The sequence below is a fragment of the Nansenia antarctica genome (genome assembly GCF_963989245.1).
Source record: "Nansenia antarctica genome assembly, chromosome: 6".
NCBI lineage: Eukaryota > Metazoa > Chordata > Actinopteri > Argentiniformes > Microstomatidae > Nansenia > Nansenia antarctica.
The window spans coordinates 58487394-58505159 of NC_137676.1; the positions used below are offsets into that span (position 1 = coordinate 58487394).

General features: G+C 47.0%; 1 protein-coding gene across 3 annotated transcripts; it reads right to left on the minus strand.

Annotated features, from left to right (window-relative positions):
* Positions 1–2261: 2261 nt before the first annotated feature.
* On the minus strand, positions 2262–15167 carry LOC308159933 (protocadherin-10-like; the record flags this gene model as incomplete). Of its 3 annotated transcripts, none has more annotated exons than XM_080533761.1 (5): positions 2262–2331; positions 3632–4051; positions 10757–10863; positions 11429–11487; positions 12606–15167. In XM_080533761.1, 5 exons carry the CDS (start codon positions 15165–15167, stop codon positions 2312–2314), a joined length of 3168 nt encoding a protein of 1055 aa, XP_080389887.1. The 3 variants fall into 3 exon arrangements, with proteins under 3 accessions (XP_080389887.1, XP_080389888.1, XP_080389886.1); XM_080533762.1 differs by having other exon boundaries at positions 2278–2331; positions 3888–4051; XM_080533760.1 differs by lacking the exon at positions 2262–2331 and having other exon boundaries at positions 3567–4051.
* Between the last annotated feature and the right edge of the window lie 2599 nt (positions 15168–17766).

Sequence of the window (17766 nt, forward strand, 5' to 3'; positions counted from 1 at the left end):
GCATGATCATACTGTAGGGATCAGGGTATTCATGTCGGTACGTTTTGATGTTTCAGTGATGTGGGTCATGGGATGGCTGGATGTGGAACGTGATACGGCAGTTCCTCAATTTGAGAGCACTTCTGACGAAATGCAATTACCTTCAGGGATGAACAAGTTCTTCAGATGCGTTCATTGGATTGTTCGTCGGATGCTTTCAGAAGGGGGTCTAATGTGGATGGGAAAAGATGTGCCGTGTCTACCGTCCTGCTTCTATTTGATGCACATGGTTTACATGTAATCAGGTTGAGGTATGGTAGCCTGATCTTCACAACCAATGCCATGAGAATTGGACTCATGTGCTGTGTATTGGCATCAGACTTGCATTAGAGCTTTGAAAGCATCTCACAAACGTTTTCTGTTTTTTTGTGTGTGCAATGTCCCTTGATTTGATGTTTGTTTTGCATTATGAAAAGTCATATGGCAAGCATTCATATGTAGAATAAGGATGAGATTTATGGAAAAGAAACACAAGGGTTAGAAATCTTGAATGATATTGTTTATTCATCACCTCTTGGCTTTGTGTGTGTGTGTGTGTGTGTGTGTGTGTGTGTGTGTGTGTGTGTGTGTGTGTGTGTGTGTGTGTGTGTGTGTGTGTGTGTGTGTCTGAAAGGAAGTCTCCATCTAGTAAATTGAGTCTTGTGACCACACCAGACCACACCATCTGGTCTCTGTCTTGCTCGGGGCTTAGTTGGTGCCCTGGAGTCTCAGGGGTCTGGTTCTGATGTACTGTAGGTCTTATGGGCTTGTCGATCTTGACTCCATTGTGTATGTTTGTGTGTGTGTGTGTGTTTATACAGTACAGTATGTGTGTATCTGATTGTATGAATACCTTTGATTTCTAGCTCAATTTTGATAGTCCCCCGTTCTGTACAAGTACACAGACTGAACTATGACACCAGGCCTATATGACTGATGCTTTGTCTTCTCTATACACATAAAATCCAACATCCCAAGGTGGAAAATGACCAAAACAAAAAAACATCAACTTAAACATCGGTTGGCGTGAAAGGGGGAACGTCCATCTTGAATTTCCCCCCAGTTTTTAATACAAGTCTTATTTTTAGCACTTGGTCTCAGTTTTTATGACATTATGGTGGATAAGAAATGAACCAATGGTTACACAGTTTCAGAAAAGTATATCATATATATAGATATTTATATATATATAGATTTATATTCATTTATAAGATTTAAAATAGCACAATAAACACTTTGCACACATGATATAAACCACAAAATGTCTCTGGTTAAGTTGAGGCCGACGTTGTCGAAGGCGAAAAGCATGGATCACATTGTTTGCCGCAGTGTAACTCTAACGTCAGAATACCGTAGATTCAGAACACTTGGACCACACAGAAAAACGAAACGAAAAAGAGAGGTTATAAAAACAGTCAAGTCTAAAACCGAAGATACTGAATTGATAATAATGCACATCGTTTCTGCTTCTTTCTTTTTCCCTCCGTTGCTCACTATCTTTCTCTCTCTCTCATCTTTTTCTTTCTCTTTCCGGTGTTTTGTCATACCTGTACGGTCATTCTCTCTCTCTCTCTCTCTCTCTCTCTCTCTCTCTCTCTCTCTCTCTCTCTCTCTCTCTCTCTCTCTCTCTCTCTCTCTCTCTCTCTCTCTCTCTCTCTCTCTCTCTCTCTCTCTCTCTCTCTCTCTCTCTCTCTCTCTCTCTCTCTCTTGTTCTGTTCGTTCCCTCGTTCCTGTACAGTTGGCTTAGTGGTGACAGTATAAACAACTAAAGGGCTCAGAGTGTCCGTTGAAGTTTGTACAGAAACTTTTTTTTCTTTCTTGTGTAAACAGGCACACAACAGATTGACAGGGAGCAGACGGGTCCCCCCTCTCCCGCCCCCCCCGCCCCCCCCTAACCGACAAAACGTGTGTTTATGACTTTGTTTGTCCGTTAGCCTTGAATGTCTCATCTTTGTGGCTTTTTTTGTAATCCTTTCATGTTTTCCTCCTCCGGCCTCCCTTCCGTAGACATTTCTGTTTCATTTTGGCCCGTGTCTCAGGCCTGCTGAGAAGAGGAAGGCCTTATATGGTCCTAGAGTTCTACAGTTCTAGCCAGCACTTTGTCCTCAAGTCTCCCTGGGCAACAGTGACTTTCAGGTTCCGTTAGAGCTGGGCACCCACGATAATGAATTTGAAAACAAGTTCTTGTTCTTGTTGGTTTTTGTTTTGTAATTTTTTTTCTTCTTCTGACGTAGCCGTCGGGTCATCAATTGTGCAAATTCACGCTGTCTCGGGTAGATCCACACGAAACGAGCTAGCAAATCCTTTTACGGGCTGCAAGCAGAGAAAAAACACACTCGTTAAAACGAATCGTGCTTTTTCCTCTAGAAATTCTCTAGGTAACGCTGTATTTGAAGCACCCTTTATATAAAGTGTCATAAAGCCTTATAAACATGCACAGCACCATAGAAGGCATATTAGAGTATTATGAAACACTATGATAAAGGAATAAGACACAAGAGCCCTTTTCTGTTCAGATACTTTCATCATAGCTTCATAATACTCTGTCTGCAGCTAAGAGGCTCTGTGATTGCCTATAACGCAACACCAGACTGTATATAGGCTAACACTTATAAGAGGTTGCTTCAAGTAAGGTGTCACTGACATTTCTTTCCATCTTTTCCACAAATCCATGTCAGTACAGTCAACCTCTGACCACAAACAAAGAGATGAAACAGAGACTAGACAGCTAAAGACTTTAGAAGGACATAAGCTGTTCTAGTCATTATCTGCGCACACAGAGACAGGGACAAACAAAACAGGATGGCTGCATGGCTAGATTAGTTAAAACATGAAGCAGAGCGTCACTTTCATTATTGCGTGAGGGAAACCCACATAGCCAGCATGCATTAAAGACAGAAGAGGTAACGTTAATTCACGTCAGAGGTCGACACGGCAGAGCTTATTAGTACAGTATGTGACTCGGAGATAAACATTGAACAAACAATCTTCCCTGTCTGACATGTGATTAATGTAAAGTGTTGTCTTGTGGGTTAGGGTTAGGGTTAGGGTATAGTGAGAATAGTGAGAAATGGCGCCTATGCAGAGGTGTGTTTAGGAGTAATATGTGTTTATTGGGATGAGGAAGGTTGTTTTACTGTAATTAATGAAGTGATATTAGATATTTGAGTCATCTTATCTAACCTTTGCTTCTACTGCCGACCGAAATTATGGTTAATTAGAAGAATAACTGGAAAAGTAAAAGGGGGAATTTAGAAGGAAGGAAAGAAAAAGGTGGCCACAAACACTGCTTTAAGTCCAGAAGAGAATTTTATTATTGTTTTGGGAAACAGGTCAAGACAATAAATAGTTGGAGTTTAGGGCGTTAGAGACATTTTCTCGGGATTGGAAAGGGGGTTACAGTTTGAAAAAATAAACAATCCAATTCCATGGCACGTCCCAAAGAACACAAAAGAACAAAAATGTGATTTCAAATTAAAAGTCTCTTTTTTCAACCAAAGAAAAAACTAATGAGAACTAAACAAAGAATCCTCGTCCTATGGGAGCGGCTAGTAGCGATACTGGACCAGGCTGAAGTCGTACGGCTCCAGCGAGCTCTCGTACTCATACTCACAGAGAAACGTCGGTTTGTACGGCAGTGTTCCCCTGAGGGACTCAAACTCTTTCCTCTCTAGTGTGCCGCTGCTGCTGCCACTGCTGCTGTTGTGGTGGTGGTGATGGTGAGGATGTTGGAGTGTCTGGCTGTGTTGGAGGTGATGGTGGTGGTGGTGTGAGCCCTCCTTGCCAAACGTAGAGAATGACCTATCAGGGGCAGAGGCAGAGGCGGCGGTGGTGAGGTTGTCGTGGGCGGGGTTGTCGAGTGCAGGTACCTCAGTGTCGGGCACGACAGAGTCCATGCCGGGCACGTGCAGGTTGCTACGGTAGTCGGCAGCACCCTGGCGACCGTCGGCGGGCACGAAAGCGGGCATCCAGCAGCGGTCGGAGTGGCCCAGGGCTTTGCACTCCTCGGTGCAGTTGGAGAAGAGGTCGTTGCCTGTGGGGGAGGAGAGAGGTATGGAAGGGGAGGGGTGGGAGAAATTAGAGTGGAAGAGGAGATCAGGGATGAAGGCAGGGAGGGGAGGGGAAGGGAGTGGGGGAAAGGGGTTAGTGAGAGAGTGTTAGATGGATGGAGAGAGGGGGTAGAGGAGGAGGGAAGAGTGAGAGGGCGGAGGCAAGGGAGAGAGAGAAAACGTAGAAGTTATAAAATTGCTTTGTGATGAAGAAAACAGATAAACAAACTGCAAATGCAATTCATCAAATAGACAAGGCCGACGCTGATGAAGTGGATTGTTTGTTTTCACCGATTTCACATTCATTTACAGAAACAAGGATATTTCTGAAACATTCAACTCTTTTCCCTCCTAAATCGACTTCCACTGCCTTGCAATTGATTTTCGGGCACCAAAACAAGGCAAACTGAGCTACATTACATCTAGACAAAAACTACAATTATCTTCAGAAATGCCAGACAAAAGGTCACATAATGTGCAGGGAACACGCTATTCATTCTTTTTTGAATCCCCTCAACACAAACTGACAAGCCTTGAAGATTGACATTGAACGTTTGCCAGAAAACCCCGACTGGGGATGAGACAAAGACCAGTTTGCGACAGAGACAATGTCCAATAACCCACACAGACGGCATGAAAGAGGTACGCTTAAGTCAATTACTCAGTCTTAGACAGAAAAGAGGGGAAGAAAAAGGAGAGAGAGAAAGGAACAGAGGAAGATAGAGAGAGACATAATGAGGCCCTCCAGCTGTTCTAATCAGCGGTAGATTGGATTTGCAGTTATCCCAGTTTTTCTGATGCCGGGACAATGTCGGAGCGTCGGAATGGCATGATCAAAGGAGGAGAGGAGCGGTGGAAGGAGAGAGGGGCACGGGCGGAGGAGAGGAGGCCAATCTCTAATCTCTAATCCCCCCTGGCAGTGGAGCTCTAAATCAAAGGGTCTCCTTAGACAAATCCGTCCTATGGATAATGCTGCTCCTTCTACACACTCCTGCTCTCAGTGCTGAAACACTGGTGCGCGCACACACACACACACACACACACACACACACACACACGTACTACACAAATAAGAATGATTTAATATCAAAAGGATGTCCGTTGCCACATCTCTCGTATTCCCTTTTATCCGCAAAATGGCCATAGCTACAGATATGAACGCTAATGGAATTACCAAAGGCTGAAAGTGTGTGTTTTTTAATTGTGCAATTCACAATCTACCTCTCTGATTGGATGAATGCAATGTAGGGGGCCGCCCTTTCAAAAGGGGAAAAAGACTCTTGAATCTTGTTAGATCAGTGATGACACAACAGTCATTGAAAAGAAGATGATGGCAGGGTAAAATTGCCTATAGAAAACCACGGCTACAGCCTCCAATTTAGCTCGCTGTCAAGCCACAGAAATTAAACAGAATGTGAAACACCTCGTTGGAGACAAAGCAGAGTTATTATCCCTAGTCAGGGTTGCAGCTGTTCAGTCAGGGACGCCTGTTATTCCTCTGGCAGTGTTTAGTCGACAGTCACCGCCGATCTTCCGCTGTAGACTGAAGACCCATCTCTTCAGACTACACCTTGACTGTCCCTCCTAAAGACCTCTGCATCCCCACTCCTACCCCCTGTACAGTTTATCTACTGTGAATAAAATAACAATGAAAAAAAGAATCAATCAAACAAGGATAGATGTGTAATTATTAACAGTAGAGGAAGTGTACAGAGGGGTAATGGGGGGTGCTACTGTAAGTATGAAGTATTGCAGGATGACTTGGTATTGGCCGTACCGAGGCTAAGGTCATTCGAATATGCTGACATATCAGCAGCCACTTCCTAGAAGATAGGTACCAGAAGATGCAACGGTGAGAAAGCCTTTGAATAAGTCAGCAGAGAGGGACGTGCTGTGCTGAAAAGCCTGGTCACGTGATGTCAAATTAGCCTGTGATTATGTCTGCCTGCGTGTTCCTTTTGCCCACTTCACTGTAGGCTGTTTATTATCCGCTGCACCTTTCTCCCCAGAGCAGAAAACAAACAAAACAAAACAATGACTTGCAATGACAACCCCTGCCAGCAGCGGTATACTATGGAACGGCCTCATCAAGCTACACACGCACACACACACACACACACACACACACACACACACACACACACACACAATAACACATACGCACAGACACACAAAAATACAACAGTTATACACAAGCAGATACACACACACACACACACACACACACAATAACACATGCACACATCCACACAGACACACGAAGATACAAGAGTTATACACAGGCAGGTACACACACACACACACACACACACACACAGTACAATCTATCTACTATTCTCCTGCTTAATATCACTTAACTGTCGTTAAGCATTACATTTTCAATTCAACACAAACACATACACACACACACACAGCAACTGCAGACAACGCAAATAAACAATTGCGTTGCTAATAAGCAATCAGCACTGCTTTTATTTTTTCCCCCTCTTGTTTCTGTGTTTCTATTGCATCTGTGCTCATTTCTGGAATCCCAAAACAGGAGGATTTTGGTAATTACATTGTCTGAGATGAACTAAGAGATGGGAGGAGGGAATTGCAGATGGTAACAATGTATCCAATACAAGACTACCATGTGTATCTATCTCTCTCCCTCAGGAGGCCTGTTGGGACCCATTCAAGTCTGATTTGGCCCTTACTGCCCCAGAGAGGGTACAGGCAGGAAATGTCAATATTTGTACAGGAAGACAGTACGGTGAACAGTTTCCGCTCAGGTTTGCCAAGGGGGGATTGTGATGAGTAAAGCAGAGACCTCCCAGAGCCAAAATGGATGACGATAGTTCTTTCACATGGAGTGATGACAGACGGATGTTGACAGGAAGATCTCCTGAGCCCTCCATGTTAGCTAGTGCAACTGCTTTGAACAAGATCCAAAATGGCCGCTTGCCACCTCAATGCCTTGACATATCTAATCCTTTTAGCTCCCAAAGGGTCTCGAAAACTCCTCTTCAAATAACTCTGTTCCATTGCCATTCCCTTCACTAAGCTCAAAGCCCTTACTAAAGAGAGTTATGGTGAAGATAAATCTTTCCATGGGGCAGTCCTTTTTGCTGGATCATAATTCGTATCCAGTGAACAAATCTCAAAGTATGATCTAGAAAGATTTCATTAGCAAATCATTAGTCCCCGATCAACCAATTGATTGAGCCTAAAACGTATGATCTTATCATGAAGTGTCACAGAGGATGTCAATGTTGCGGGAGCATGGGTTTTAAAACATGGGCCATACAAACTTGATAGCCTAACTGTTTAACTTATGCCCCACTTAAGGTAAAATGATACATTATTATGTATATGGTTTTATGCATTGTACTTAGCATGGGCAAAGTAGGCGCTTGCACATGGCCCCAAATTACATGATTAATTATTAATTATTTCCCCCAGGTATAAGCCACACATTTGGCTTATTGACAGCAGCTGAAATGTGGAGGCCGACAGCGGACCAGGGGAGAGAGTTCAAAGTTAAGGATCAAAGGCAAAAGGCAAAAATAACTAAACTAAAAACTATAGATATAATACTGCAGCTCAACTACCTTACAGCTGAGTTTGGTGCTTTCCAACACAAGATAGACACACCAGCTGGCTGAGGTCTGACTGAGGTCCTAAAGGGGAAGTGTTGTATTTTTAGGAAAGACGGAAGTGCAAGTTATTTCATCATTGAGCTACAACTGAATATGCTTTACAGGTTTCAGGTGAAACATGTTTAAAAAGTATCATACTTTTATGAAATACTTTTATGAAATATATTTTCATTTCAGTCACAATCTGTCGTTTTTCAAACGATGCGTACTCTATAGGCACATCCCTGGAGTTGACTAAAAACCAAAACATAAGATGACTTTAGTCCCCTCTCCTTCTCCTACACTCTTTTCTTGTTGTTTTTTGTGGCTCGCTGACCCCGCTTTTCTATAAATAAAATCTGTGAGACAATTAATCAAGTTTGCATGGCCATGAGTTTAAAACGGAGGGTGTTAAATTACATTGACAGCCCAGACGTGGCTAACTCAACTTGCCGGCCGTCACTAATTTATAATCAGCAATCTAATGCAACGCTGTAGTGGTTTAATTGTGTCATTTGTCATGCCTGTTGTTCGGCCCAAAACAAACGTCAAGATAATGATTGTTCAACAAAAAAAAGACACCACTCCACAATGCTCTAACTCAAATAGGTCCGTCTTCGGGTTTAAAATGGAATCTCTTTTTTTTGGTAAATGTTTAACCTTGTTCTCTTTCTTTTAACGATCGCCATTTGATTTGCACTTGAGCTACAGACCGTCGGCTTTGATTACAAGGAAATCCCAAATAATGAGCTCTAAAGATCGTCATTAGCATCAAGTCATCAGTAAAATGTTAAAAAGGTTCAGTTGGCAGTAGTCAATTGATGATTAATAGATAGAGTCCCTTTTTTAATAAAAGGCAAGGTGATAGTTGGAGAGGCAGATCTGGGTCAGATAGCCTACAGTATGCATGTCAAATGCTTAATCAGAGTGATTTAGTTTGACTGGCATAACAGAACCATTTGAACAGTCCCCAATGTGAAAACTCTAAGCTAAATCTAGCAAACCTCACATTTTTTTAATTCAACATAATGTATTTCAACCAGGGTTTGGTTTTACAGTAGAAGCTGGTATTTGAAATCAAAAATAATCTCACAAAATGTGGAAGTTTTTAGAAAAAAAAGTGAAAAGAATGTTGTTGTTTTTTCAGCAAGGTAAGATAGAGGACTCTTTTTTTTTATGGTATTCCAACTCAAAATGGCCTCCCTTGATTTGAAATTCCAAGGTAGGCAAAAGGTGTTGCATCTCTGGGTATGGAGGAGCCTTGGAGCTAACCTTCATTTGATAATTGCTATGCAAAGGTTCTTGAAATGAATTACTGATCAGTGGAGTGTTACCAGCGCGCTAACGTGTGCGGGAGACAGAATGAAGGATGAGCCTCGCTACAAGCTACGGTGCGCGCACACACACACACACACATGTGCGCGCACACGCACACACACACACACACACACACACATTTTTAATACAAATCCAGACCATCTAAAAGCACAGGTGGATAACTTATTACGAAAACACACTTAAACACAGAGTGTTAGACACACACACACACACACACACACACACACACAGCTTCAAACACACACAGCCAGAAATGCACGAAAACAATGTTAGAAGACACCATGATGCATGTGCATTCCCATCTACCTGGAACCATGCCAAGCGCTGCCTACTATCTTCTCACTCTCTCACTTTAAACATAACGTAATTTGCACTTCTCAAAGCAGTGTCTCTGTGAAAAACTCAGATTCAACACAGACACCATCACCACCAACCCCCCCCCCCACACACACACACACACACACGCACACACACAAAATATGCACACACACACACCTGCCAATATTGACAAAGGCTTGTGAAACTGTGTGGCTTGTGAAACTCAAGTGGCACTCTTCCCAAGTAACAAGAGTGTCAGCGTGTCTCCTGTGGTGTAGTAAAGCTGTTCTCTTCTAAAATAGAGCTTCAGCTACCAGCTACCACACACAGCCTACAGTCCAAACCTAGCACACAGTAATTGTATTCTGCAGTGTATTGATATGGTATTTGGCAGCCCTTTGTCTAGACATTTGCCCAATGAGGTGTGTGTGTGTGTGTGTGTGTGTGTGTGTGTGTGTGTGTGTGTGAGTGTGTGTGCGTCTGTGTGAGAGTGTGTGTGCGTGCGCGTGTGTCTGTGTGTGTGTCTGTGTGAGAGTGTGTGTGCGTGCGTGTGTCTGTATGTCTGTGTCTGTGTGTATTACAATTCCTTCATAGGAAAGGGCAATTCAATATGAAATCAGGGCAATGCTGCATCCTGTATTGTCTGGCTCCAGGATGATCAATAAACAGGTAGAAATCTAATATAAGTTAGAAAATAAAAGATAACGACAATGCAATCCATGAACAAAGATGAATATAATCCACTGCAATCCAATCCCCTCATTACGGTTTGATTTGATATAGCAACAAGGTCTGGAAAGATATTTGTAGCTGGCTGCCACGAACTAACCCGCATATGGCGAGTAATGTGTGCACGCATGCGCGTTCTTTACGAGTGACAATTCTGTACGTTTGCTGTCCAACTTGCAGGGTGTGTCCTTGCTACGAACATGTTGCCTCCTACGTGAGTTGGCGTCGCGTTGCCAGTACCCAGCCAATTCCATCATAACAATAACACAAACACATTTTGCCATGCTAGAGGTCGGAAAACCCAAAACCAAACAACACACCAAACAGACGGCAACATTCATCAAAGGTGCCCACGTCTAATTGCGACACATGCCATCGTTGCATGCGCCACGCCCGCCCGCAGGTCGCTGTCCCTTCAGCACCACGGGCCAGTTGGAGGCGGAGAGAGAGAGGAAATCAGCAAATATAATGCTCTGTATCTGTCTCTCCTTCATCCGGTGTGAAACGTAATCAACACCTCAGTCCTGCTTGATAGTCACGCCGGCCCGCAAACCCAAGTCCCCCCCCCCCCCCCCCCCCCTGGGTCTCAAATTAGAGAAATTAAGAGTCACCGGTCCGCACCGAGACTCAGGGCTTTATCCCTCCCCCCACAGCGCGCTGAGACGGGATAATTACGGAGGGACTCACCGGCCGAGTGACCCCGGTTGGTGGCGTCGTGGTCACTGTCGCCCTGCTCGCTGTCCCCGTGCCCGCTGTCTTTAGAGCTCACGATGTCCGCTTCTTGGAACGCGGAACTGGAGAGGCGGGAGGGAGGGTGGGGGTAAAGGGATGAGGAGAAAGTAATGAGGGGGAAGGGAGAAAGCGATGGGTGAGGGGAATAAATAAATAGTAGGAGGGAGAGGGAGGGAGGGGGTAGACAGAGGGAGAGAGAGAGAGAGAGCTCAGTCAGAAATTGACACCGTATTAATGCTTTCACGGTGGCCATCAAGTGTCTAAATTGGATGTTACACTTGACGTGTAATGAAATCCAGCATCACGGCTTAATAGGCGCACCGCTGTCAGTTATGGGACTCAGATCAAATTGGAGATGAACGTTATGGATATATTGGGAATGATGTAACTTCTGCGGAGTGTAGTGAACGTTATGGGCACACTGGGATTGATAGCCCTGTGTGGAATATTGAGTCTTAGGCTTGTATATTGGGTATGATACTGTAGGTCCGTGTAGCATTGTGAATGTTATAGAGATGTGACTGATGTGTGGCATGGTCATCCAGGAATGCTATAGGAATTGCGCTGTTTGGATACGTGTGTGTGTGTGTGTGTGTGTGTGTGTGTGCTGCGTTCCGTGTTGCTTACCTGTTCACACGACGTGGTCTGTCAACAAGATAGCCGAGTTCTGCCCGTTGGTGTTTTGTCTGAAAGGAATACATTTCATCACATTCACAATCATGCAAATGGGGGGGGGGGGGGGTCAACGCACGCACACGCACACGCACGCACGCACACACACACACACACACACACACACACACACACACACACACACATATAGGCTATAGCCTTACTTCCATTTCATTCACCTCATCAGTTTTACGCACAAACAAATGTTAAGTGTTTCTAAGCCGTTGAGAAGACCTGTTACTACCTTAGTGATATTGCGGGAGAGTGGCGTGACGCATTATTGACTCGCTGTATCCACTGAGAAGGGGAGTGGGTTAGGGGGCGGTTGAATGCGTAAATGATTGAGCCAAGCACCGCTGCAACTGAACAACCTTTGTTCACGGTGCTGCTATGTGGTGCCGTGAGCGGCATACTTAACGCGCAATACTGACTGACTGTGGCTACTGGCCTCTTCTCCAACCGCAGTCTACAACCTAAGCTCTGCTGGCTTTCCGAGCAGAATGACGCACACGATGTACACACAACTCCGTTTCCAAATGACGGCTAAACCATCGAATGTAACCCGATGAGCTCATTACAATGGCATATGACATGAACTTGACAAATGATGACATTTGGTGACACATGTGTAGGGTGGAAGTGATTCATTAAGCCTCGTACACAACAGGTATGCCCCGTACACAACCTGCGTTCACCTGCCTTTGATCATTTCAATTACCCAGGACAAGCTCACCAAACAACACCAAGGTGGTAGTTCTATGACAGGAATAAATGCATGTGTATCTCGACATAGGCCTACATCAAATGGAAACATAAAGATAACTACAGATTGTTTCATAAGATCCAAGCCATAGCCCTAAACGACTGCGCACAATGGAGAGAGAGAGAGAGAGAGAGAGAGAGAGAGAGAGAGAGAGGGAGAGAGAGAGACAGAGAGAGAGACAGAGAGAGAGAGGGAGAGAGAGAGACAGAGAGAGAGACAGAGAGAGAGAGAGAGAGGAGAGAGAGAGAGAGAGAGAGAGAGAGAGAGAGAGGGGAGAGAGAGAGAGAGAGAGTGTGGCAAAATGGCAAAATTATTTAAAATGATTAAATTATTAATTATTAATTATTAGAGTGTGAACCAGACATTTACCTCGTTGGAGAGGATGCTGCCGTTGGAGATGATGTCCGGCTGCTGGTCGCTGTATCCGGTCACAATGGCCCCCCCGCACGGGTTGGTGTGCTCGCCGGTGTCGGTGCTTCTCGAGGGGCTACACGGTTTGAGGAACATCAGGTCCGTCTTGGCGGACTCCGGCGTCAGACACACCTGGTAGCAGTAGGAGTTCTGGTTCTGGTGGTTGTGATGGGATCCGAACCCGCCCCCCACGCCGCCCCCCACCCCGGACTCCTCCACGGGCACCTGTCCCACCGGACCCCCCCCCGACGTGACGTTGGTGCTCTGGACCAGCATGATGTCCGACTTGCTCAGCTTCTTCTGCTTGCGGCCGCGCGCCTGTCTGCTGCAGCACGAGGAACAGCACAGGCAGCAGTCGGCCGAGAGGAGGCACGTGTAGAGGTTCAGCTTCTTATCCTTCTGGCACCGCACGGCCAGCACGATCATGGCCAGGAGGAAGATGAACGACACGGAGCCCAGGGCGATGATGAGGATGAGGGTCAGGTCCAGGGAGGTCTCCTTGGACTTGGAGGCGGAGCCGCCACGGTCCCCGTTCCGGCCTTCCACCACACTGTCCACCAGGAGGATGCTCACACTGGCCGAGGAGGAGAGCGGAGGCTGCCCGTGGTCCCTCACCTCGATCAACAGGTCGTAGGAGCCCTGCGGGTCGCGCTTAGTGGAGACCCGCCGAGCGGTCCTCAGCTCTCCGGTCCTCCAGTCCATGCGGAACATGCCCATCTCGTTCCCCCGCAGGATGCTGTACGAGAGCCGCGCGTTCTCCCCGTCGTCCGAGTCCATGGCGACGATACGGGTGACCAGGTACCCGGGCTCCGCCGAGCGCGGCAAGTGCTCTTTGGCGGTCCCGTTTTTACCCAGCGGAGCGATGACAGACGGCGGGTTGTCGTTCTGGTCCACGATGATCACGTTCACGGTAGAGTTGGCGGAGAGCTCCGGGGTGCCGGTGTCCTTGGCTTGGACCATGAAGCTAAACTCCTTCAGCTGTTCGTAGTCGAAGGAGCGCAGCGCGTATAAGTAGCCCGTGTCCTGGTTGATTGACACGTAGGTGTCCACGGACATGCCCTGTATGTCGCACTCCAATATGGAGTAGGTAATGAGGGCGTTCTGTCCCACGTCGGGGTCCAAAGCGCTCACCGCGTGGATGAAAGCGCCCGGTACGTTGTTCTCCGTCACGTACACGTCGTAAACCGGCTGCGTGAACCGGGGCGCGTTATCGTTCTCGTCGGAGACGTGCACTTTGATGGACTTGCTCGTGGCCAGGGAGGGCAGCCCCTTGTCTTTAGCCACCACGGTGATCGTGTACGAGTCCGTGTTCTCTCTGTCCAACGGACCGTCCGTGACTATGGTGTAGTAATTTTTAAACGACGATTTGAGTTTGAACGGCACCTCTCCGAGTATCTCGCAGCTCACCTGTCCGTTGTCTCCCGAGTCCCGGTCCGTCACGCTGAACAGCGCGATCACGGTGCCCGGGGCGTCCTGCTCGCTCACCGACTCGGTCACGGTGCTGAAACTGATCTCCGGTGTGTTGTCGTTCACGTCCACGAGCTTGACCAGCACTTTGCAGTGCGCCGGCACCGCGTTGGGTCCCAGGTCTTTCGCCTGCACGTACAGCTGGTGCGTACCGCTCTCCTCGTAGTCCACCTCCCCCGCTACCTCTATCCTCCCGGTCCTTGCGTCGATGTTAAAAAGGTCCTTTATACGGGCAGGGTTGTGGCTACTGAAAGAGTACACTATCTCCCCGTTCTGCCCCTCGTCTATATCCGTGGCGTTGAGCTGAATGACCAGGGTTCCCACGGGGGAGTTCTCCCGCAGGTTCACGCTGTACACTGACTGGTCAAACGCGGGCGCGTTATCGTTGGAATCCATCACTTTAACGACCAGGAGGGCTGTGCCGGTCCGCTGCGGTGTCCCCCCGTCTACCGCCGTCAGCACGTAGCGGTGCACCGCCTGCTGTTCCCGGTCCAACTGTTTCTCCAGCACCAGCTCCGCGAACTTGTTCCCGTCGCTCTGCGTCTGCACGTCCAGGTAGAAATAGTTATTGTTCGTGATGGCATAGGTGCTGAGCGCGTTACTGCCCACGTCCGGATCGAACGCGTTCTCCACGGGAAACCGGGTACCGGGGACGGCGCTCTCCGTGATCTCCACGGTGATGTCTGTCTCGGGGAAGCTGGGGGGATTGTCGTTCACGTCCGTCACCTCGATCTCCACCCGAAAAAGCTCGAGCGGGTTCTCCAAAAACACCTCCAGGTGCAGAAGGCACGGTGTGGTCTGCTTGCATATCTCCTCCCGGTCGATTTTCTCGTTCACTTCGAGCGCCCCGTTCTCCAGGTTCACCTGCAGGTACGGCGTCCGCGAGCTGGGCACCGTCTGGAAGCGCCGGGCGGAAAGTTTGGTGATGTCCAATCCTAAATCTTCCGCGATATTCCCAATGACGGTCTTTTTGTCTTGTTCCTCGGGAACGGAGTAGTGCAGCTGGGATACCACGCCATCCAGGACGGAGAGCAGGAGTAGTAGCAAAATCATCTCCCCTCCCGCTCAAGACAAGTGCACTTGGATATTACTGTTATTCCGTTCTCCTATGATGATTAAGCATCTCCCATCAGCTCCTCTGTCCGTGGGAAGGCACAGCACGAAACTGCAACCAGGCTGCCCAAATCAGCAATTCCTCTCCTTTGCGTCGCGTCAATCGTCAAAACCATGTCGTTTCAGTCGTGAGAAGCACAGCCATCTGGTCTATAGTCGCTTATCTCTTTCTTTTTTAATACATTCTGCCCCGGTCTGTGAGTTTTGGCGTCAGCGCAAACATCGCAGGAGAGGGAGATCGAGCCAAGACGCAGAATATTCCTTTTTGCACAGAGACGGTCGGACCCCCAAGTCCCACAACTAAAAATATCAAATCCAACACGAGTGAATTAAAAAAAGAAAAGAAAAAAGCACCATTCACATACAAAAACACTGGCCTAAACTTGAACTGCTAAATATAAATACTGATGATAATCGGGACTTTCTCTCTCGCTCTGTGTGTGTGTGTGTGTGTGTGTGTGTGTGTGTGTGTGTGTGTGTGTGTGTGTGGGTGAGTGTGTGTGTGTGGGTGAGTGTGTGTGTGTGTGTGTGTGTGTGTGTGTGTGTGTGTGTGTGTGTGTGTAATCACTGCCTTCTGTAAGCTGGAAAAAGCGGATGATCCTCTCTGGTCGGCTCCCGTAAGGCGAGTGAGGGTAGCGGGGCTGGTTTTGCGCACAGCTCTCTTCCCACCAGCCAATAGTGGCTCCAGACACCCACCGAGGTTACACCTGATTGGGGCGCCGCAACGCCGACCAGCGCACATAACGGACCCCCTTATTAATAATACAACCAGTTAAGTGCTCCAGCCTCAGCCTCGGCATGAGCCAGAGAAATTAAATGGTTTTACACGTCCTGTGAATTAAGTCAACCGGTGGGTGACGGCTGAATCGGTAAAGTTGTGGCACAACATTGCTTTTAAGTGCACATCTTATACGTGGCGCATATTACGCAGGGAGATAGTACGGGAGAATATTCCGAAAATTGACCATAAATCATTATAATGTGTTTATTTATTCCTCTTAGTGTGATTAATGAAATCGGGGGGTAATTGCTGGAAACAGTGTGCCCAGATAGGCAACACGGACCCGTTGGGAATGATGGGAAGGGTGTAGTGAAGCGATCGGGTAGATGAAATGTGCATGTGCATGTATCAGTGTGGATGGATGAGTATGGGTGGCCAAGATAACAACAAAAACAATAACGACTGCTCCCCTATTCAGGTAAAAGGAACTATATTGACGAAATACCCTATTTAGTTCGTATCATCCATCCATCCATTCATCCCTCTCTCTCTCCCTCTCCCTCTCTCTCTCTCCCTCTCTCTCCCTCTCTCTCTCTCTCCCTCTCCCCCCTCTCCCTCTCCCCCCTCTCTCTCTCTCTCTCTCTCTCACTCCCCCCTCTCCCTCTCTCTCTCTTTCCCTCCCCCCTCTCCCTCTCTCTCTCTCTCTCTCTCTCTCTCTCTCTCTCTCTCCCTCTCCCTCTCCCCCCTCTCCCTCTCCCCCCTCTCTCTCTCTCACTCCCCCCTCTCCCCCCTCTCCCTCTCTCTCTCTCTCTCTCACTCCCCCCTCTCCCTCTCTCTCTCTCTCACTCCCCCCTCTCCCCCCTCTCCCCCTCTCTCTCTCTCTACCCCTCTTTCAGCCCACTAGCTGTAGACGACTTGTGCTGGTGGTGATGATGATGATGATGATGATGAATATGATGCATCTAATACGGTCAGTTATGACTGTTTTCCAGCACCCTATACGGCCACACGATCCCCTCTGACTACCACTAGGTAACCGTGTCGATGTAGTGAACTAGGCACTGCATGGGGACGTCGCCAATTCAGACCCACCGTTAGGACCGTTAGTCCTACCCTTGATCCGCCCTCTAGCGGTCGAAACAGATTAGTTAAGATGTCCACCAATCTTGTTAATACTCTTCCCCCACACACATGATCGATATACGTATGATTGCACAGCTGTATATTATTCCCGGTCATATTTGATCCAACAACATTGATAGAGGTGGGAGGGTGGCATTAATTCGGGATATTTTCAATGGATTCCCATATTCTTGTTTGCCATGAAAACGATCATGAGGCTGTGAAGGACCTTGTCATGGCCATGTAGGAGTTGTGCATATATCATATAGGCATATTAGCCTAATATGTAGCTGCATATGCCGTGCAAATACACTATAGCCTATTAGTTCCTCTATCTCCAATATATCATCTCTGAGCCAATATCCCCGACCTTAACTCTTGAAATATAATTGCACCATATACTCATTTGATTTCACAAGGCATGGATTAAAATATGCAAATGTGTAGGCTAATGGTTATGACGGAGATAGCCCTATAAGGATATTCGGGCTGCATTCCAACTAGTGCGACCCGCCCTTTTATTAGATGGTAATACATAACACAGTGTGTTGAAGTTAATTAACATAACCCTCCAATGCCATGTTTAATAGACAACAGTATTACAGTCTAATGCGGACAGACGTGGCCTTTGTAGACTGGATTAGGCAATACTGTTCGGATCTCATAGAACAAGTCAGGAAAAAAACAAAAAACAAA